Below are 23,636 nucleotides of genomic sequence, written 5' to 3' on the forward strand. Positions count from 1 at the left end.
CTATGCAAGATGGCAGAATGAACACTGGCCAAAAAGATTTTGCTGAGAGTCCTGGAAGAAACATAGAGCAACAGCTTTCTGAACCAATGAACAGTCAAAATCAAATATTTATCATAATAGAACAATTTAAGATAGAAACCGACTCAACTTTATTATATACATGCAAGTGGATTTCTTTTGGTGGAAGGGAATGAAATTGTGTTGAATAAAAGAGTTTATTTCATACCTGGCAGGTGATGGTATGACATTATATAAGCGAAAACGTTTTCCTTCCTGAAGCAACTGTTGCAGATCTTCAGAAGGTCTCCAGATTGTCAAAATAGTGCCTGGGGAGGAGTAATAAAAGCTAATAATTATTCAAGCAGAGAAAATACTAGTGAAACACAAGAAACTAAAAATTAATTCAAATAAAAAGATGGTTATAGTCAGCTAACATACTTCCTAACTTCTCGTGTGACTGCTACCGGAAGTGGGGACAAGGCAAATCAGTTCTTTCTCTTTTTTTCTCTGACGCCTATATCTCCCCTGTGTACATACGCTTTTTTATTACTTTTTCCCAATCATTCTTTTTTATTTAATAATCATTGAAAAGTTTTTAGATTTTATTTTCATTAAGAATTATTGAAATTGAATTATTAAAATTAGTTTTATCTTTTTTTTGAGAATTATTGAAAACACTTTTTAAAATCTTTTAAAACTATGTTGGAAATATTATGATTATGTATTGGATGCGTTTTTTTATGATGTTTGAAATTCTGTTATTTTGATTTCAATAATTCTATTTTATACTTTCATAAACATTTATTCATATAAATTCAAATAAAATACTTTAATTTTTGAAATAATAAAAAAAACCTATTTTTATAATTTCATTAACTTTATATTATAAAATTCCAAATAAAAACTTTTATTTTTTAATTTTGTTATTAAAAGTGCAAATAAAGACCAATTTTTATTTTTATCTTTTTATAATTTTTATTGCATACTTTTCAATGTCCTTTTCTCATATCTTATTTCAATAAATTGCTTCACAATAGAAATACTGAAGAACAATAAAAGTGAAGAAACTGATTTGCCCTCTTACTGCTTCCAGTAGCAGCCACGCTGGAAGTTAGGCAGTATGTTAGCTGACTATAACCTAAAAGACTGTTTTTTTTTTCATTTACTTTCAGCTAAAATGCTGTCATTAAAACAACAAAGATGAATATACTGCATATTTCATTCGATACTGAAAATAGTTTTTATTATTAAAGATGGACATAGTCTTGATTGCAATCAAAGTAACAATAGCAAAGAATGCAAATAAAAAAATTCACAAAAAAACAAGACTTTGTATCTACTTCATTGGTTTTTAATTTCATTTAAGACTTGTTTTCCATAAAAAATATCAGTCCTTGTGCAGAATTTTAACCAGACGTAACTAGCCACTCGGCTTTGCTCCAAACATGATGTCAACTGCCAGCTTTCGCCAAGCATTGCCGACTATCAAAGCGTAACAATGCTACTCCAAGAAAATACTGAACAAAACATTTAAATATAATAAAATCACTAGAAAAAATATAACAAAAATAAAAAACAAATAATGACCTACCATAACAATTTGTTTTATTCTTGTAACAAATATTTTTTTAAGTGAAAAAATAAACAAATAAATAATATTTTTTAAATCATTTTTTGTTTATGTCAAACAAAATTGAACAAAATTAATAAGATAACCATTTGCTTGTGTTTTCCAGATTATTTTTAACAAAAGTTAAAAAAAAACACAAAAAAACTTTCTTATGTGTTTTTCGATCGTTTCTATTTTCTATTTTTTCTTTTGATTATATTGAATTAAGAGTTGGGATATTCCCTTTGGATTAGATAGACTTTTCTACAGTTGCATCAGACAATGTCAAAGTGGGGTGAGAAGAGACAACCAGGTCGCTTTCCGATATATGATTTAAGATGCAGATTTAAGGATCATTACCAAATTTCTGTCTCCATATAAACTCGAAAAAATAACTGTCGAGAAGTTCTTGGCTGGTCTTGCATTTATTAATTGTTTTTCCATCATTTTCCTCAAAAATCATCTGCTCCTTTGCTGATTGGTGTCTTACGTCAGATTACAATCAAACATGAGCGCATGGTGACATCATGGTTCAAGTAAAGCCAAGTGGACAGTTAGTTACGTGTTAGTTACGTGTGGTTCAAATTCTGCACAAATATCAAAATATCTTCTGTTAAAAGAAGGGTGCAGTATCTTGTAAATGCATCAAAAACGAAATTATCTTGTGTGAATCATGAAAAGTTAGGGTAAGTGGAGGGGGTGGTGGTGAAATGTGCCACATACTTGCTTTCTGCTGCCGATCCAACTGGCTGCAGCCCATCAGTCTTACTTTCATCACAGGAGTGACATTCCTCTTCAGGTTCGACTGAAAGAAGAGATGAAAATAAAATCCTCAAAAATTTAAATTTTACCAAAAATTCCCAAATCCAAATGGATTTTTGTAGATGACAACCATCAAAACAAACTCTGGATTTCATAAATTCGTTCAAAAACATATGATTTTATACAAAACAAATTGAACATTGATAGAACATTTGCCAATTATTTAATGATAAACTTATTCTATCACCCAAATAAATGATTTCATTTTAGCAAAATTAAATTTAATTTTAAAAAGTTTAAAACTTCAAATATTGTACAAATATGAATCAAAATTATTTCGGAAAGTCAAAAAATTGATAATTGGTTTCGGAGTAAATTTTAATCTCCTTGTATTCGTCTAAAGAATTTTTGTTTTCACTTGGCACATTCACAGGGTTGGCCTACGTGAAAGTTTTATGATGATCATCATCTATACATCTCATTAGTGGCCCATCCTCCTAGTCATTTCCTGGCGATTCCTTTGGATGTTGTCATTACAGAAGTGATTGAATAGCGTTACTCTCAAAATCCAACTGAGCATTTTAGTTTCGATAATGGTGAATAGTCGCTTCATTTTCTTTCTATACAAAGCGACAGATCTCAAAATAGTCTGGCATATCTTCCATTTGATCCTGCGCTTGCAGAGGTTGTCGATGGTGCAGAGGTTGTCGATGGTGCAGAGGTTGTCGATGGTGGTGCAATATTTGAGCTACATCACATTCAGGATAAATTTTAATGATCAAATAATTATTTAAATTGTATTTTGTCTATTCTAATGAGTTAAATGATTTGACATTTCATAGGAAGCAAATGGCACAAGAAACAAAAAGAAGATAAAAATGACGGAAAAAGATTTTCAGCATCATTCGCGTTGATCTATGTGCATAAATGTAAATCACGTTATATAAAGAATCAGCAGTTGTATTGTTCATTGCGTTCGCCACAAACAGAGTGAATATGTAATTTGACGTCATTTACAATTATGTAAGAAAGAAAAACTTTCCAATCATAATAAACATATGATAAGGAAATAAAAACTATATTCATCATCAAATCAAGTATATTCATCATCAAATTGCTACAAAAACAAACTGCAGATAAACCTTTAAATCCAAAATATATGTTTAGGGTGAAAAAAAATAAAAGAAAAAATCCAGAAGTTTTCTATTTATTTTTTCATTTTGTTTTGCAATTGCTGTCAGATAATTAATTCTTATAATAACACTTTTGCCTTTTATATATATAGATTACTCATAACATGTCTGCAGTGTGCTGTGGTTGCAATGTAAATGTAATCACCTAAGCACATATTCAAAACAATTCTTCATCTCGTTGCATCATCAGTTACAAAAAGATGATGTGCAACAACATACTGATGTTAACGTACATGTTCTTCACTAGAAACAGCCTTCTGGAATTCATCCTTCATTTGCTGAGCTTTGAGTTCTTCTGCAATCCTCTTGTAATCTGTCAGCATCACCAGTTGTGATTGTGAAAGGCAATCCTGAAAAAAGAAAAATGCTTAGAGTAAATCGCAGATGGGTGCCAGAGACTGGGCGGGGGGGGGGGGGCGTTGTGATAAAGTAGAGACTCTAAAAGAAACAGTGATGTATCATTTTATTCAAATGTTTCATCTAAAGACAACCTTTCTTTATAAGCATATGTCAATCATTTTATTTGCACTTTTCTAGAAAGGTCATTGTATGACATTTAATCACGCATTTAATCAGTTGATTATTATAAAGAAAATATCATTAGGAAATAACAAATATCACACTGACAAAAAAAAAAAAATTTGTTAGTTTAAGGTTACCACAATAAACCATTCTAATATATTGATTTAACCAGGTTAACTCATGTTGTAACTTTCATAAAATCATGCAGTTCTTATGTAGAATTTTGAAGATTAGTAAATAAAAGATTTTAAAAAAATATTTACATAAAATTTTGTCCTCATTTTTCTCGGAATTCTTTAAAGAAAGTACAAGGATTTCTATGAAATATTTTAAACATTTTTAAATTTCTATGCGAAAATAATTGAAGTATATTTGAATTGTTAGTTGAACATACATTGCTAATATTTTCAGATATATTTGACTTGAAGCCAGAAAAGCTTGTTTCAATTTGACGATGATGAATGGTCATTCTATATAAGCAATGACGAAACTGTTTTACAGAAACAAAGAAAGAAATAATTCAAAAGAGCATAAAAAACAACTAAAATCAATGTTTAATGACAATAAATCAAAGTAGTAAATAATATGAGATGAAAATACAAACAAGAAAAGCGTCAGGTTGCAATGCACATGTCATGGCTTCATAAAGCTCTTGACCTGTATCCAGGTGTCGGACTTCTTCTTGGCACCAATTTTTACGCTGTTTCTTTGGAACTACAAACAAAAAGAGGTTTTCTCAAATCAGTTTTTTTTTTACAAAATGTGTATAAAAAAAAAAAAAAAAAAAAAGTAAATTTCTACAATCACAATCAATATCCATTTTGATTCGAATTCTTAACACAATATCCTAGAAGAATTGTAATGTGCTCAACCATAGTCAAGGATGACCCTGGAAATTTTCTTCTCATTAGCTACTATACCATGATGTAGGGAAGGGCACAATTCATTTCTAAGGATTACTCCACTTACTCTTGATCTAAATCTCATAGTGCTGCATGTTTAAAAAAGTGCATCAGGTATCATTTTTAGAAGTCTTTGATATTACTTGATCAAAGATTGAAGTCTGATCTCTCGTCTCGTTCATGGAAACTTTAACCAAATGAACCACGTTATTATTCTCTATATTACTTGTAAGAGGTCATTTTTTTATTGTCTTGTTTGATTTAACAGTAACTGGTGTGTCAATGTGATTATGCCATTAAGCAACATTGTGCCTGGTCAGTATTAAAATGGGTGACCATTTGGGAATTCCAGGTGCTGTATGTGCTCTCCACTTATCTCAGCATTGTTTCCAGTTATACTTAACCTCTTTTTGCCACTGGACTCAAACAATGTTGATTCAGGAGAGATGGGGTTGGGGAATGCGCAACCCTTGCTCACAATTACACATGCAGATACCCTTAAAGGAGGCATCAAATCTTGTTTGATAAATTGGATACGGTTAATACCATTGAAGCCAGCTTAATCCACCCCAGGTTAATGCCAATACAAGTACAAATTGGATTAAGATTATTGGAATTTGAAACAAAGTAGATGAATTGACATAATAATAACAGCAAATGCAATGAAAAAAAAACATGAAAAGAAAACATTATTCTAATTTCTTTTTATTGATGAAAAAAGAAATAGACAAGCTGTTAAATGTTCGGCGCTTCTACACTATTGGAACCAAATGTTGTATTCGATAAATGGAGTTTTCAGATAAAAACCAATGGCTTCAACTGATTTTTTTTGTCAATTCTAATAAATGACAATGTTAGCTTCCAAATTATGCAGTTGAAATGACCTGAATTTTACTGAATTATTAAAAAAAACCCAACTTTAATTGATGTCAGTGGCCATCTTGTTTTTATGAAATAAATCGAAATGGAAAATTACTTCCCTTTTGAACTCTTCTGTGCATAAGCAAATACGATCATTTTCTTGAAATTCTATTTTCTATTTTCTTTAATAAAAAATTTTCTATCTTATCGATTTTTGATATAATACTCTTAAAAATATTAGGAATACGTAGATGCCATCGTTTTCATGTAAAATTCAGTTTTATGATTTCTGAAATTCTGTTCTGATAGTGTAGAAGTGGCAAATGTTCTTTTAAAGCAAACGTACAATATAAATGTATGATGTAATGCACTTGTTACTCCGATCATTCTTTACGGTTGAAACCATTTCCCTAGATGAGTTTGTAATTAAAGGATACTCTAATTTAACTTCTAAATCTGACCCCCAAGATCGCCATGGGCATGGAATATGTGCCTATATAAAAGATGGCTTTCCATGTGGTAGGGACATCTCCAGAGAAGATCTTAACTTACCCTATATGTGCTTCTGGGTTGCACTAGCTCAAACTACTGCATTTATATTTGCTCTCTATAGCCCCCACAACAGCGGAGTTACTATCTTTAAAAGCATATCTGAGAAAATTGACCACGTCCTATCTACTTATCCTTCAGTTAATATTCATATCTGTGGAGACTTCAATGTTCACAATGTCGAATGACTAACTCACTCAAACAAGACCGATGATGAGGGGAGGTTCTGTCATGATTTCTCCGTTGCTTATGACCTCACTCAGATTGTTCATGAACTCACCCATGTTCCCGATACTGACGGCCAGTATGCAAGTCTCCTAGACCTCTTTCTCACAACTTGCTGTGAACTGTGTTCAGCTTCTGTTCTGTCTCCACTTGAATCTTCCGACCACTCAGTTGTATGAGTTAAGATAAAAATGAAATGTAATGTCCCCAAATGTACCTCTCCATCATACAGTATATCGATACTCTATGGCTGACTGGGATAGCTTCCACACATTTATATCAAATCTACCTCTGCGTTCCATGTTTAAAAAGGATGTGTCCTCTATAGTATCAGACCTGACAGAATGGTTAATTATAGGTATAGACCATTTCATACCCTCGAAAAAATTCCAGCAAAAATCTAACAGCCAGCCGTGGTTCTCTCCGGAATGTGCTGCTATCATTGCACATAGAAATTACTTTTTCCATTGCTTCCAACGTAATAGATGTACTGAGACCAAAGCCGCTTTCAGAACTGCCAGCAACCACTGTAAAACGGTAATAAAGAACGCAAGAGAGTTGTATGCTCAGTCCGTCAAGTTCAAAGTAGCTGATCAGCGGTTTGGTTCCCACCAGTTTTTGCAAATAGCAAACAGAATCCTGAACAGAAGCATGTGCTTTATCCCAACTATCATCAATGGATCTGAGTTAATCTTGTCAGCATCAGATAAAGCCAAACTCTTTGCCAAGAACTTTGCAGCTAATTCTAACCTTCGCGATCAAGGCTGCCAACCTCCAATATTTCCTCCTGTATCAGAAAGCATGCTATGTGATGTACAAATATCTGTATGTGATGTTGCTAAGCTAATAAAAAACCTTGATTCCAGTAAAACAACCGGCCCAAACGGTATTCCAATTATAGTACTCAAAAGACTTCAGCCAGAACTTGCGCCCATCCTTACGAAACTGTTTAAATGTTATCTTAAGGAGAATTGCTTCCCGTCACCGTGGAAAATCTCATCAGTATGCCCTGTATTTAAGAATTCAGGTGATCACTCATCTCCCTCACAGTACAACCCAATAAGTCTCCTGTGCGTCATGAGTAAGTTGCTGGAATCTGTGTTAAATAGAGAAGTAATCAACTATCTTAGCAAAAATAATTTTCTCAGTGACATGCAACATGGTTTCCGTTCTGCTAGATCTACAGCAGATGTGCTTACAGTTATATCTCATAGGATTAGCGAATCTCTCAATGGAGGCTACCTTTCTAGAGCAATGGCTCTTGACATATGAAGATAGATATGGCATAAAGGTTTACTTCACAAGATCTCCAGCTATGGTATAGCTGGAAATGTCTTCTCAATTATTAAATCATTTCTCTCTGATAGGTTCATAAGAGTAGTGGTTGATGGGCAGAAATCAGAAGCTCTTAGTATTAATGCTGGAGTCCCTCAGAGGTCCATCCTGGGCCCAACTCTCTTCCTGATCTATATTAATGATCTTCCAAATCACATCCTTACATCATTCGTAGACATCTATGCTAATGACACTACTATCTATGGTAGCACATCTAAGACCGTAAATGACCAAGTTCTCTCTGATTCTCTCCTCTTTTCCTGTAGCAAGTGGTACAATGGGGAAAGAGGTGGCTTATTACTTTTAATGCATCTAAAACCAAGCTTTTATCTTTACATCATTAACGCTCTGATCCCCATCTAGCATCAATTGAAATGAATTGCTCTCATCTTGGGGAGGCCTCATGTTTTGACAAGCTTCTGGGCTTGACCTTTACTCCTGATCTTAAATGGAACACATACATTAAATCTGTTGCCAAGGCTGCTGGAAAAATGGAGGGATCCTTCTATCGATCCAGTAGATATCTCACTACTGATGCAATTTTCTATCTATATAAGAGCCAGGTACATCCAAGGATGGAGTACTGTTGCCATATCTGGGCAGGAGCTGCTAGAAAGGACTTATCCTGCCTTGATAGAGTTCAAAATAGACTTCGTAGCCTTGTGGGGATGTCCTTTTCTCTTCCCTGCAACCTCTTTCTCACAGAAGAAATGTTGCGAGTTTGTCTCTGCTTTATCGTTATTTTCATGGCAGGTGCTCGGCTGAGCTCCATTCTATGGTCCCCTCTCGCCAAACTTTCACAAGAAAAACCCGTCTAGCACAAAACACTATCACTAGTTCCCCTCACTCTTTATCTGTGCCTAAACCTAAGCATAGATTCCATGAGCAAAGCTTCTTTCTTAGAACTGCACGCCTATGGAATTGTCTTCCGTTTTTCTGCTTTCCAGCTGACTACAATATGGTTGTCTTCAAGTCTAACGTAAACAAGTTTTTGATGAGCTGTTCCATATAAGTTAACAAATTTACCGAATCTCCATTACTAACGGTTACTATATTGTCCAATTTCTACTATACACTCTTTAACCCTTATCCTCGAGTGGCCTCTTGACCTTGATAAGTGGTGATGCCTATGTAAAAAAAAAAAACAAATAAAAAAAAAAAATCATATTTTTGAGTGGCAGAAGAGAATAGATTATGTTTTGCTTTTGAGATAATGATTGATAATTTGGATTATTCGCACTACTATTCTCATCTTGATTGATATTTTCATGTTTCAGTCAATGTAACCTTCAATCTTCAGTTGCATTTTTTGAAAAAAATTTTTTATGTCAAACTCATTTATATTTGTCTGTCTTAGATCCAATTTTTTTTCCAGATCCAATTTTATCTCTTCATTTTATGTTTTTCTTGTCTTTTCTCTGTTAATTAAACCTGCTACCTCAACTGGTTACATCTAATGATCCAAGAACCAATCCATTCTTTCAATGTGATCATACTCTCAAAGCCAATTCTTCTGCACACATCTTCCTATACTGTCAAGATTTAATCTTTCTCTGAAGTCATCACAGCCTATCTTGAGCACTGACATTATACATCCATTGTATCATTCTCATATCATTTCTATCCATGCAACGCATGTCCTCAACCCTGATTAGCCACCTTTCACTTCCATACATCATCATCAGCCTGCATTGCATACAGACTTTTCACTTGGTCAGTAACCATGCTCCGATTAGTAAATAAACTTTTATTAAATTCACAAGGATTAATTATTGTTTCTGTCAACCATGACTAAATAGAAGTGTTCCTTATTATATTAGTGAGGATTGAACCTTTAAGATCCAGAAGACCATCACTTTAAACTGATTGTTTATCAACACCTTTATCCATTGCACCAGATGTTCATTCATAAAAATAGTAATCTGAATAATCCCAAACATAGATGAGTTCATTTCATTGAATTGTTGCAGCTGAGTATCAAACGGCATAAAATTATTAAAAATTATGACTTTTTTAATTCGACGCTTGAGTAAAGATTAGTACAAAATGATTTTTTTTTTTATGAGTTTTTTTTTAATGCAAAAACTAAAAAATAATGCTCATTGGCAGACTTTGATTAATTTGGAATCAAATGTTGAAAAGTTTCCAATAAAAATTCCAAGCATTGAATCGTAGAAATGAAACTGGGATGATAGAGGTACCTTGCGTGGGACAGCAATCCCCAAACGAAGCTTGTAATCGATTATAGAGTTTCTCAGCTGCTTCCTGTTTTAATACTTCGTGCATTTGTTCTTGTCGATTTTCAGCTCGGCTTGTACGAAACACACTTCGTCCACCGGGGACTTTTTCCATGTACTGTAAGAAGAACAGAGGGAAGAGGATGGTGAATGAGGGAGAAACATATATATAATAGCAGATGGAGGGTGGAAGAGAGAGAACGAAAAATGTGTTGTCAAAATGCAAGATAAATATGAATCATTTAAATAGAGAGAGAGAGAGAGAGAGAGAGATAATAAGAGAGAGGTGAGGGGGAGGAATAAAGAACATTTTAGGTTAACATTTCAGGCCACACATTCTGGGATTGTACTAAAGAGTTACCAAAAAAAAAAAAAATCCAATTAAAAGTGACTAATGAGTTATTGGTACAGAGAGAGAGAGAGAGAGAGAGAGAGAGAGAGAGAGAGAGAGAGCGAGAGAGAGGAGGTATATCCTTTGCTCATTTCCCAGTTGTTGTGGAAATAAGATAGGTTGATTTCGAAACAGCACAAATATGGATAAATCACTAAAGGCTTGTAAACAATATGTGAGTGCAAATTTCTGCCATTATTATCTAACTTTGGGATATTGTTGTGATATTTAACATTATAAGCAAATCAAATTATGATATAACAATAGAAATTTTAAGAAATTCAATAAAAACTTTCAACATAAAAATAGAAAATATTTATAAAATAATTTTTTTTTTTATTATATACTTTTAATTTTATAAAATATCACATTTTTCTGGATTTATCTGATATAACTGCTCTGATAAATCAGGGTTCGTGCAAGTGTTCAATGACTTTTCAAAGTTTTACAAGGCCTTCTTCAAATAAAATTCAAGTTTTCAAAACAAAATTTACGGCTTTTAATTTCCAACCAAGATGGCTGCTGTCTTGTCCATTTTGGTTTTTGGTCTGGCTGGCCCAATTTTAAATTGTCACAATTTTTTTTTTTTTTGTGTGTGTGTGTGTGTGGGGGGGGTCTTACCATTAGACAGTCCCATCTGCACTAGGAAAGTATTTTTGATGAAAGTGTGCTGGGGGACCACCTGAAGACAGTCAATGTGAACTGGTTGTCTACCTGCAAAGGGTATTTATCCCGAAAGCCATTCTTAACATGTAGAAGTTAGGGGTGTTTATTCCAAAATGCATTTTCTTATTTTCAACCTCACCATAATCAACTTCTTACCTTTAAGAAGTTGATTATGGTGAGGTTGAAAATAAGAAAATGCTTTTTGGAATAAACACCCCCAACCTCCCCATGTTAAGAATGGCTTTCGGGATAAAGGTAAATCTTAAATTCGGGTGGTCCCCAAGTGCACTTTCACCATATTTTTTAGAGGTGGGGGTAATTTTATTTATGGGGCTGCAACTACCCCATACACAGTGGAAATCCCCAGATGTAAGAAAGCTGTCTACTCTAATGTATTGTGTTAACTATAAACCAACAAATTATCACCCGCTTGTGCCCCCAACTACCCAAAAATTAAATTATGAGTACAAAAATAGATAGAGATCTGAATCTACCCCAGGTAGTTTTGTGATCTGAGACGTTATTCTTGTATTCCCAATAATACAATTTCAGAAGAATGTATTTTGATTTTTTTTTAATATGAAAAAATATTTTAATGTTATATTTATTAAGACTTAAAAATAATTTAATAGCATTTCAAAAATTTTTTACTAGATATAAAAAATACAATTTTTAAGGCCCTTTCAAGAAATTTTCAATATAGTTTCCATATTTTCAAGAATTTTTCAAGGTAATAATAGAAATAAGGCCTTTTCAAAGCAAAAGTAAAAATTTAAGGCCTTTTCAAGTCTGTACAAACCGTGTAAATATTTTTTTAAATGTTTCTCTAATACATTTTAGATGAGATTTTTTTTCCATTTCTTCAAAGATTTGTTTCCAGTCTTTATCTTATAAAACATTGTCTAAAATTGATTAAAAATATGAAAATATTGTTCCTATTTACAATGTCTCCCCACGGGACAGAGTTAGACACCAGGGTCGTTTTTTAATGTGGAGAAAAGGAACAAAAATAAAAATTGCCTCAGTCGTGAAGGATTTCTCTTCCACTGACAGAGAGCAAGAAATTGAAGTGCAGCATCTGAAGAACAGATACCACACTTTGATATGTTAAGATAAAAATGAAATGAATTAAGTCCCCAGACGTACCCCTCCACCGTACTGTATACCGATATTCTATGGCTGACTGGTATAGCTTCCATACACTTATATCTGATCTACCTCTGCATTCCATGTTTAAAAAGGATGTGTCCTCCATAGTATCAGACCTGACCGAATGGTTAATTGTAGGCATAGACCGATTCATACCATCTAAAAAATTCCAACAAAAACCTAACAGCCAGCCTGGTTCTCCCCAGAATGTGCTGCTGCTATCGCGCACAGAAATCACTTTCTCCATAACTACCAACGTAATAGATGATAATACAACCCAAATGTCTTCAAGTCCAACGTAAACAAATTCCTGATGAACCGCCCACTTAAGTAGACACTTTATTAAATCTCCACACTAGCGTACTGTACTTACAATAACCCTTATCCCTAAGTGGCTTCCGGGCCTTGGTAAGTGGTGACCACCTTGTTAAAAAAAAAAAAAATCTTGACCCAAAGATTTTTTCATAATTGTGTATTCATATCTTTTGTAAAGTTTGGTTCTTTCTTTGTCTTCTAAAACATGTTTTTTTAATTAAATAAAAATATTTTCTAATCAAAATATTTTTACGAATTGCATTTGTGGAGTAAAGACATTTATTTTACTTGGAAGCAAAACTGGAAAGAGTGCTTGGTTGCTATGGTTACTGTTATTTATAATTTCATAAGAAATATCTATTAATTATATGGAATCTTACTTTTTTACAATAATTAATGTACTCATTCATTTTCATGGCAGGTGCTCGGCTGAGCTCCATTCTATGGTCCCCCCTCGCCAAACTTTCACAAGAAACACCTGCCTATGGAATTGTCTTCCGTTTTTCTGTTTTCCAGCTGACTACAATATGGTTGTCTTCAAGTCTAACGTAAACAAGTTTTTGATCAGCCGTTCCATATAAGTTAACAAATTTACCGAATCTCCATTACTAACGGTTACTATATTGTCCAATTTCTACTATACACTCTTTAACCCTTATCCTCGAGTGGCCCCTTGGCCTTGATAATGATGCCTATGTAAAAAAAAAAAAAAAAAAAAAAAAAAGCCCATGTCAATTATTATGAGTGTACACTACATATATATATATATATATATATATATATATATATATATATATATATATATATATTTGTGAGTTTGACTCTTGTTTTATTGACAAATGTACTAATTACAAAAAAAATGTATAAAACATCTTTAATTGAAAACATTTTCTCTCATGTCTTTTTTTACCATACTATTTTCTTTTGTTTATCCCAAACATGACATATTGCCACTGAAGTGTAAGAGTATACTATGATAAGAACCAGATTTATAGGTTGACAACATGGGTAGAGGCTTGAGCAGCAAGATGGTTGTTCACGTAATGGTTGGGGAAACAGGAAGCAGGTAAGGAATTCTAAAGGAAATCAGTTCAAAGAAAGAAGCAATTAGAGTAAAAAGTTTTCTGGCATCTAAGAACTTCAACAGAAAAGGGGTGTAATTTTGCTGCTAGTCAAATGGGTTCAAGGTATTTACATTAATTTTTTTTTTTTTTTTTTTTTTATTCAATTTTCACCCCAAACAAGGCACAGTGCCACTTTGAAGCAGGGGGCTACTATTAGGGAATTAATTAGCGGGGTCATTATGAAGGGAGAAGAGTAGAAAGATGTTTGTTAACATTACACTTGAACTTCTGCATATCATTGCAGTTGGGAAAGCAGAATCCCGGAAGGGAGTTCCAAAGACCCGCAGTTCTGGGGCAGAAACTATTGGAGTAAAAGGCTTTCTTGCACCTAGGGATCTCTACTGTAAAGGGATGAGACTTAGTAGCTTGTCGGGTTTGTCGGGGGTAGTTACGTCGGGGAGGTACAAGTGTTTGCAGTTCGTCAGAGCATTCACCATTAAAGTATTTGTAGAACAGGCAGAGGGATGCAACATCTCGTCGATGGGACAGAGGTTGAAGCCTAGATGACAGTTCAGGACCTATCAGGTTAGCGACTCTCTTTTGAACCCTGTCCAGGAGCGAGAGACAAGCAGCAGATGCACCAGCCCAGATGTGACAACAGTACTCCATACATGGGCGAATGGTTGCCTTATAGAGGTATAGGATACTGGCAGGCGTAAGTAGTTTTCTAGCACGGTAGAGGGAGCCAACCTTCCTTGCAGCAGCCTTGGCAATGCTCTCAATGTATCTATTCCAGTTCATATTCCCTGTAAACGTTAGGCCGAGGAGTTTAAAGGAAGTACTTTCAGGTAATGTGTTCTTGGCCATTGCCATTGGTGGTAGAGAAGGTTTCTTGTAGTTATTGAAGGAAACAAGCTTAGTCTTAGCAGCATTGAATGTGACCAACCATTTTTGTCCCCATTCCACTACGGATTGGAGGTCATCCTCTAGTGTTTCTGCCATTTTCTTGGATATGTGTTCATTTGTTTTCCCCCTCATATCTAATTACAAATGTGGTAAGTTCATCAGAGCACATTCCATGGAAGTAATTGTGGCAACAATACCCCATGCATGAACAAAGAGTGGCGTTATACATATGGGATACTGGTAAATATGAGAAGTTTTCTAGCCCAGTAGAAAGAAGGAAACTACTTTCTTTGCAGCAGACTTGGCAACATTTCTATATACTTATTTTATACTCGTTACTCTAGAATTAATGCGCAAAAAAGTTTTTGTAGAAGAAATTTAAAAATAAATATTTTCAAACAATTTAAAACAAAAAATTGATATTGACTGTGTAAACTTTATGAATCATGGAACATTTCTCCTCAGCTTACCCTGATCGGATAGACTCTTGTTACAATGACATCCACACAGCCAACTAGGCCTCCGTCTGCAGCAATCTGTACAAGAGGCAGACACAAAGGTCGAGGATCAACTTGGAATCCCAATTTTGCATCCCAACGTGCAGGACGACAGCAATTGCCCGATACTTTCAGACCAACACTTTCTGGACTCTGCAATCACAAAGATGAGTAAGAGTAAGATGACACAAGAACAAATCCAACAAAAATAGCCATTTTATTAAGTGTTGAGATATTATGTTGCGGTAGTAAATCAAATCAGCGAAGAATCAATGTAGTCACGATCTCGAGTGTTGAGTAATTCTTAAAAACAAAGATGGCGGCGAAGAATCAATGTAGTCACAATCTCAAGTGTTGAGCGAAGAATCAATGCAATCCGGTCAGTCGTTTCAAGACAGAGACTGACTTGCATCCAAAATTTGATAGTTTTTATAATGAGGTTGGTTGATTGTCCTAACGCGTAGTTATAATAAGATCATCCAAATCATTGGATTCATATCCTCGTTATTAATCAAAAACATTTTTAACATATTATTAAATTTGAATCAATGGCTTCTTATTAAATTAATAGACAATTGATTATACAGAGAAATTATTAGAAGTCTAATCTATTTGATGACCACCACTAGACCTGATATATGTTATACTGTAACAAAGCTATCTCCAAACTTATCAAAACCGACAATTAAGGAGACAACTTATGCAAAACAAGTCCTTTGTTATCTAAAAGGAACCAAGGAACAATCTTTAGTATTTAAAAAGTTGACATATCCCCTAAATCTAGAGGGATTTCCAGACTCAGATTGAGGTAACTCTGAGGATCGAAAAAGTATAACAGGATACTATTTTAGATTGTCAAAGACTGGACCTATGATCTGGAAAACTAAAAAACAACAAATTGTTGCCCTTTCTAGATGTGAGGCAGCGTTTGTTGCACTTATGCACTCAGCACATGATGCAATTTTTCTAAGCATCTTTCCAAAGTCTATTTTAAAACCAGATCTAGGTAAAAAAAAAAAACTATAGTAATTCATTGTGACAACCAGAGTAGTATCTTATTAGCAAATAACTTTATGATTCATCTAAGGTTGAAGCATATTGATATCAAATATCATTTCATAAGAAATGAAATCAGTAAAAAAATCTCTTATTCTTAATCATGTAGAATCTGAAAATATAGCCGACATTTTACTGAACCTGTAACAAAGATAAGATGAAAACATTTTATCGCTGAACTTTTTGGAATTTAATCATGAATAAATCTATTTTCGGAAACCGAAAATGAGAAGTCGAAACCACAAAAAAAAAAGAAAAAAAAAAAAGAAAAAAAAAAAAAAAGAAATTGTAAATTTTCCCGTGTATGACGCTAAACTACAACAATTTTTTTCTTGTCTTCCTAACCAAATTAACAAACTAAAAATATCTAACAGAATGTGTTGAGTTTTTAACGAAAAAAATAAATTGTATATATATTTGAAAAATGTGTATATCTGTATGTATTTCAATGTATATATTTGAAAAGTATGTATATCTGTATTTTTATATGAATTAAAAAAAAAAAACATAAACAATGTGATTAAAAATGTCTTCTTTTTACACACATTATACCAATATGTTGATACTTTTTTGACCAATGAAAATAAAGATAAATTTCCAAAATAAATAAAACAAAAAAAAAGAGAAAAGAAGAAAAATATTTGTTATATTTTTACACTATCAAACCAAATTGAGTCCGAAAGAGCTTTTTCATTATATCAAAAAGGGGATGTGTTAAAATGTTTTTGATTAATAATGAAATGCATTAGGACAAATAATTAAACGCATTAGGACAATTAACCAATGACAAGCCTCCAACCTCATAAAAAATATCGAATTTTGGATGCAAGTCAGTCTCTGTCTTGAAATGACTAACTTGCATCCAAAATTCAATATTTTTTATAATGTGGTTGGAGGCTTTTCATTGGTTGATTGTCCTAATGCGTAGTTATAAATAATATTGTCCAAATCATTGAGGGTTATACCCTCATTATATATCAAAAATATATTAACATATTAAATTTGAGTCAATGGCTTCTTATTACAGCAGTTTCATATGGCTTAGCAAAGTAGACAGAGGATAAGTCATTAGAAAAATTGGTGTGAATGGATCAACAAAAATTCTCTGTAAATTATTTTTTTATTAGAATCCTTTGAGTAATTTGTATATTTATTTATTTGTGGATCGTTATCCTTATCTTCATAGTTGTTGTTTTCACCATATGTTGGACAATTATTCCTTTGATCTTCTTCAGGTGGTTAACAGCGACAGGATAGGAATGCCGAGTCTCTTAACTGTACCTTCAGTAATTACAGCCTTCCATAGTTGTTGTCTCACCCCGTTTTAACCTACTAATTCTCTGGCCTGCTTTGGTTAGGATTGAAACCACAATTTTCAGAAAATGCTCACCTAGAAACGTAGAGATTAAATACTTCTATCCACTGCGAAACATGGTGAAACAACAACAATAAGGATGAGGATAACAGTCCACAAATAAATAAATTCTCTGGTTATAATAAAGAGTAAATCCAGTGCCGCCAGGTTGGGAAGGAATATCATATTTTACAAAAGGAAAAAATTGAGATATCTTTTTCTCTAAGCCAAAGTAGTTTTTTTTTTAATTATTTCTTCTTTGTTTAGAAATAATGCAAATGTCTTAATGGAACTGATGTAATTGAGCAGTCCCAAATTTCTGGCCTTGGAAAATTTAGTTCACATGATACAAATGATGTAGACAATCTAATCTCAAAAAACTGTAACCTTGTCTGAAATGATGAGACGTTTTATCATTAGATTGTTAAAAAAAATTGCACATTTTGAAAAATGAGATTTTAAAAAATCGCATCTGACAAAAGTTTCACATTTTGATGCTTTCACCAAATGCTAACAAGAAAATTGTTTTTAAATAAAAATATAGTCCATCTTTGTTTCAAAAATTTTCACAACACGTTATATCATTTCATCAAGTGAATTAGGCTGTAGATACTTCTACACAAAATGAAGAAATGTTTCTTTTTTTGTTAGCATGGTGTAGAAGAACAAATTTTTAAGTAAATTCATTGAAAAATAAATATTTTAATAAATCAAAATATAAAATTTAATTAAAGATATTTTTTTTAATTGTTTGTTGGAAAAAAATTTAGTATACAAAACATTGTTATATTTAATTAAAAATATGTTTTAAATTGTTAAGAAAAAAAGATTCTTTTTATTTTTGTAATAAATTTATTTTTGAAAAATTAAATTTGTTTTTTGTTTCTTTTGAAATGTGTTTTTTTTTTACATGTTAATCCTTTTATTTTTTGTTTGAAGTTATTTGTGCTTGTCACTTTTATCACAGAGATTCTAATTACACAGAAAAAAGATCTTTCTCAAGCGTCGTTGTCATATTTGATTTAACGTCCATTTTACATTTCTATTATTTGCATTTTTCGAACTACTCTTCTCATCTTGAGTGCTATCCTCACAATGTTTTGGCTGATGTAACCTACAACCTTCTTTAGGTCTATCTTGTCAAATTCTAGAATCTGACCCATAGTTTGAATGGAACTCTTTATTTAATCCACTGGGGTAGCATACGTTCATTCCATCAGCCATGATCAGGTAGAAATGTCAATTAATTTGTATTGCTTGCCCTGAGGATTGAACCTTCAACCTCCAGTAGTGGGTCAATTGAATTTAACCACTTAGTGCTTTATCCATTACACGACAAGTCAAAAATCAATTTCATGGTGCGTAGATTTCTTTTTCATTTTTGCTTTCATTGTTTCTGTTTTCTGTAAATTGTCTTTTTATTCATAATACTTTCTCTGGTTTGAAAAGATTTTTTTTTTCTTGGGTTTTGAACATGTAAAAAAATGTATACAACCAACATCACTATCGGTTTAATATTCATTTAACATGCTGGCATATATTGGATGGCGTTTAGAAATCGACTCATAAACTAAACCATCTTTGACCAGGTCTTTATTTATATCCCCCCTTTTCTTTCAAATTCATCCTAATCACTAATTCATCCTCATATGTTTGTTCACTTATAAATTGACCCTGCTATCTCAACTGTTCTGCGTCTAATAATGCAAGAACTCTCATCCATTGTTTGAACATAATCCCATACAATCAAATACCTTTGCTTTTAATCCTCCTCGAAGCTCCTCAGCCACAAAAATAATTTTGCATATGAACTGAACAGATTGTAAAATTATGTTTTTCATATGATAAAATATTTCACTTAAGACTTTTTTTATTTACACATTTCCTCTACAAAATCAGTAATCCATTTCAAAAAACCGATAACAAAAAAAATGGTATAAAGTTGGCGAAAGAGTCTTCTACAAGATTCACAAAAATAATAAGACTTTCTGGGAGTCCGGTATTGTTGAGAAACAAATAGGCAACATGGTCTACATGATTAAGGGACCAGACTTCATGCACAAACGTCACACTAACCAAATTCGGAAAAGATACTCGAACAGTGAGGTAAGCAGATCGCCAGAGGAGGACATCATGGACACAGTGTTTGGTACTTTCAGGTGCCCATATCAGAGACAGCTCCGGAGAACAGAAGATCAAACAGAAAACGGAAATCAACAGAATTGATTAGGGTGAACCCAAAACAAAAACGTTATTAATCCCAGATGGGATATTTTCAAAGGGGGGTGTTATACCGGCCTTCCTTGAACAGAGGAATTTACACCGATTAGCACTATAAACAGCGCTAGTAATTCCAACACCAGTGAGAGAGATACGACTGCACTTCAAATGCTAGCCGAGTGTCCAGCAGATATACATGTTTCCTATCTTTGTACATTATTGTTATTACACTTGTTCCTTAACCGAATCTCGCCTTGATTGTTCTTATTTTCACTGTTGTCCCACGACACAACAGATGATATGGAAAGAAAACTAAAATTGCTACATAGTTAAATATAAGAATTCTCTCAGCAACTTTCCAGAACAATGAACACTTATGAATCACAAGTTTTTAAATATTTTCTGTTTTTATAATAATGAGTAATTGTGCACCTGTACGATGGCATTTGATCATCATGACGATCATATTTGGTTATGATTGTGACATGACAACATGGTATGTGATAATTCTTGTTAAAATATTCTTATTATCCTGCATGTAGATGACATATCTGTCATTTGCTGTTTTGTCTTCTCTGCACACTCTTTTTTTTGAAGATGTTATGCTGCTAGTCTCCATCAATTTGCTGTTTTAATACCTCATTGTAATACAGCTTTCTATTTCAGTAACTTCTTTTCAAGAATTGCAAAAGATTGTAGAACTCTCTTTCTCTGACTGTTTTCCTCCTACTTACAGCCTTGGTATTTTCAAAACTAAAGTTAATAGGAATCTTCTGTTTTAGTGATAATCACCTTTCCTTCTTGTTAGAAATTTACCTTGTCTCAAATAATTTTGATAAATATACAAACATATACACAGTGTGTCAAATTATTAACAAGATAACATTTTTTTTACCAGTTTCAGAAACTTACTGGTAGTCTTGTATCAAAAGTTTCAGAAACGTTGGCAATGCTGAGCTGCGCATACTGTGAAATTTTCGTACTGTTCCGCACATCGTAATTGCTGAATCCACGGTATTTGAGGTGTGTCAAATTATTAACAAGGCAGTTTGTTTTCTCAATAAAATGGGTCGTAAAAGTGATTTAAGTAGTTCTGAAAAGAGTACTATTACAGAACAGCTAGTAAAAGGTAAAATTATCCTCGAAATATTGAAAATGATAGGAAGGTACCATCAAACTGTGAAGAACTTTGTCAAGACCCTACAAGATACGTAAGAGAGCTGATAAAGGTAAATCTAGAGTTGTTTCACGCCGTTCTCTACTCCAAATTAAACGTGAAGTTGTTAAGAACTCTGTGAACAGACAAGTCGAGAAGTCAACAAATCATTGACCAAGCCGGATTGAAGAATGTCTAAAAAAGTACTCGATGTCACCTTCTGAAAGAAGTGGCAAAGTCTGTTAAGCCTGTGACAAAGCCTCCATTAAAGCAACATCACATACAAAACCGATTGAAATGGGCAGAGGACAACATGAAAACGGATTTTTCCAAAGTTTTGTCCATGGATGAAGTGCATGTCACTCTTGATGGCTCAGATGGCTGGAGCAAGGGATAGGTTCTAGATGGATGGCATTGTCATCAGCGTTTAAGGCGCCAACAAGGTGGTGGTGGGATAATGATTTGGGTTAGGATTATCGGAGGTACTTTAGTTGGCTCAGGGGAAAGTCCCAGAAGGTGTAAAAATGACGTCAAATGCTTACATAGGTCTTCTGAAGCAGCACTTTCAACTATGGTTGAAGAAGCAAAGGTTGACGTTCAGAAGAACCATTATTTTTATGCAGGATAATGCTCCCTCGCATGCAGCAAACAAAAGCAAAAAGTATTTGCAACAACTGGGCTTCTCTGGGCGACGGAAGATGGAGTGGCCTGCGAATTCACCAGATTTGAATCCAATTGATAACCTTTGGAGCATCATGAAGCGACGCCTTTATGCAAGTAGACACCAATTTAAGAGCAAAGATGAGTTGAGGGATGCTCTCAAAGAGGTATCGCGAGGAATAACTTGACGAAATCACAAATTTGCCTAATTGTGTGGACCAACGTCTTTTACAAGTCATTCATAAAAAAGGACCACATATCCCCTACTAATTATGTCAACGTAGAAATTGCTATGTAGTTATTGTGTACTAAGCATTTTTCCTAGTTCATTTAATGTTTGAAAATTATGTCAATAAACAAGTTATAGGTATATTGTGTTTTTTTTCAACCTCGTTAATAACTTGACCCACTGAAATCAACAGATATTCCTGCCTTCTGCCATAGTTTAGCTAATACTCCTTTAAATATGTTTATTTTCTGAATAGAGTGAATAGAGTAGCTGAATAGTATTGTAAGCACTTTTTCAAAGTTTCATGGATTTTTATTCACTTGTTTCTTAAATATTAAAAAAAATGTAAACTCGTTAATAATTTGATACGCAGTGTATATATGTATATAACACTGCTCATTAGATTTTTCTGCCAATGTTTTTTTAACATCATGTTTGTTTGAAATAATATATTTTTGTAACAAACATACAAAATTTCCATTGGAGTAGGTATATAAGTGGATGATTGAAAAAGAGAGAGAGAGAGGGTGTGAGACAGAGGAAGATTGGGGCATTAATTCTGAAGGAAGATAATGGATAGATGCCAAGAGGGAGAGAGAAGGTAAATGATGCTATCATCTATTACGAGCAAAATGGATTATTTAATCGTTAAATGGATTTGTGAAACTTTTGAAAACCTATTTACCTCCAGAGGTGTACATGCTGTGTCGCTGCCAACTATTTCTGCATTGGATAGACACAACTTTTGACCAATTCTGAGTTTCCCCAAGAAAGACAAATGAGGATTAAGAAACAATTTAGTCGAATACCAACCATCTGTGATTTCAAGATTTGTCTGAAAAACAAAAGCAAAGAAGAATGTAAAAGGCAAAAATTTAATTTTAGGATCAATTATTTTATAAATACAAAAATCAAAAACTTAATTTTATCTGATATAAAAAAATAAATTATTTCAGCATTTGCAAACATTTAATATGGTTGTGGTTACTGGCACAGATTGAGGATTTGGGATATTGAAGTTCTGTTAGACCTACTGCATTACATTTTACTAATACCTCAAAGGAAAGGTCTGTTCTCCCTCCAGCTATAGGTTAAAATAAGATAGTCTAGATTCTTAAGCTTTGAAAGGGAAATTAGCCTAGAAGAAGGAAAATCAAGTCTTGCTTCCCTGACTGCTGGAAAACCGCTTCTGTGGTACTAGTTTTCAAGAATTTGGGAGAAAGAACTGACCCATTAAGTTATCGCCCCATTAGCCTTCTCCCGCTTTTTGACAAAATATTTGAGTCCTTAATTAATCAAGCTCTAGTCCATCACCTTACAGCTGTTATACTCTTGACTGACAATCAATATGGATTTAAGCAAACCCGTTCCACAGCAGATATCCTAACTGTAATCTTTGAACGTATATACCGTTCACTGGACAAAACAGGGGAGGTGTAAAGCGATAGTCCTCGATATATCTAAGGCTTTTGACAGGGTATGGCACGATGGTCTTCTAAGGAAAATTAGATCATATAGTATCACTGGAAGAATATATAATATAATTAAATCCTTCTTAAGTAAGAGAAAAATCCAGGTTCTCCTCAACAGTCATACATCTAAACAATATGATATAAATGTGGGAGTACCTCAAAGGTCTATCCTTGGACCTTTATTATTCCTGATATTCATAAATGTCCTCCCTGATAAAATTGTTTCTGAGATGGGTATATATGCTGATGACACCACTTTCTTGAACAGGCATGAGGGGAAACAAATGAACACATATCTAAAGAAAT

The 23,636-nt window shown here is 33.5% G+C and overlaps 1 protein-coding gene across 1 annotated transcript in view; it reads right to left on the reverse strand.

Moving 5' to 3' along the window:
- LOC145263208 (uncharacterized) overlaps positions 1-23,636 on the reverse strand; it is a 291,719-nt gene that overhangs the window by 41,974 nt on the left and 226,109 nt on the right. The window contains exons 16-22 of the mRNA XM_080120287.1: positions 22,544-22,693; positions 15,157-15,336; positions 10,160-10,313; positions 4,691-4,800; positions 3,798-3,914; positions 2,333-2,414; positions 227-326 (exon numbers count right to left, since the gene is read on the reverse strand). Of these exons, the coding sequence (XP_079976413.1) occupies positions 227-326; positions 2,333-2,414; positions 3,798-3,914; positions 4,691-4,800; positions 10,160-10,313; positions 15,157-15,336; positions 22,544-22,693 (893 nt within the window). The remainder of the gene's footprint in view (positions 1-226; positions 327-2,332; positions 2,415-3,797; positions 3,915-4,690; positions 4,801-10,159; positions 10,314-15,156; positions 15,337-22,543; positions 22,694-23,636) is intronic.

Source organism: Euprymna scolopes, chromosome 3 (genome assembly GCF_053919585.1).
Source record: "Euprymna scolopes isolate OS-2025 chromosome 3, ASM5391958v1, whole genome shotgun sequence".
NCBI lineage: Eukaryota > Metazoa > Mollusca > Cephalopoda > Sepiida > Sepiolidae > Euprymna > Euprymna scolopes.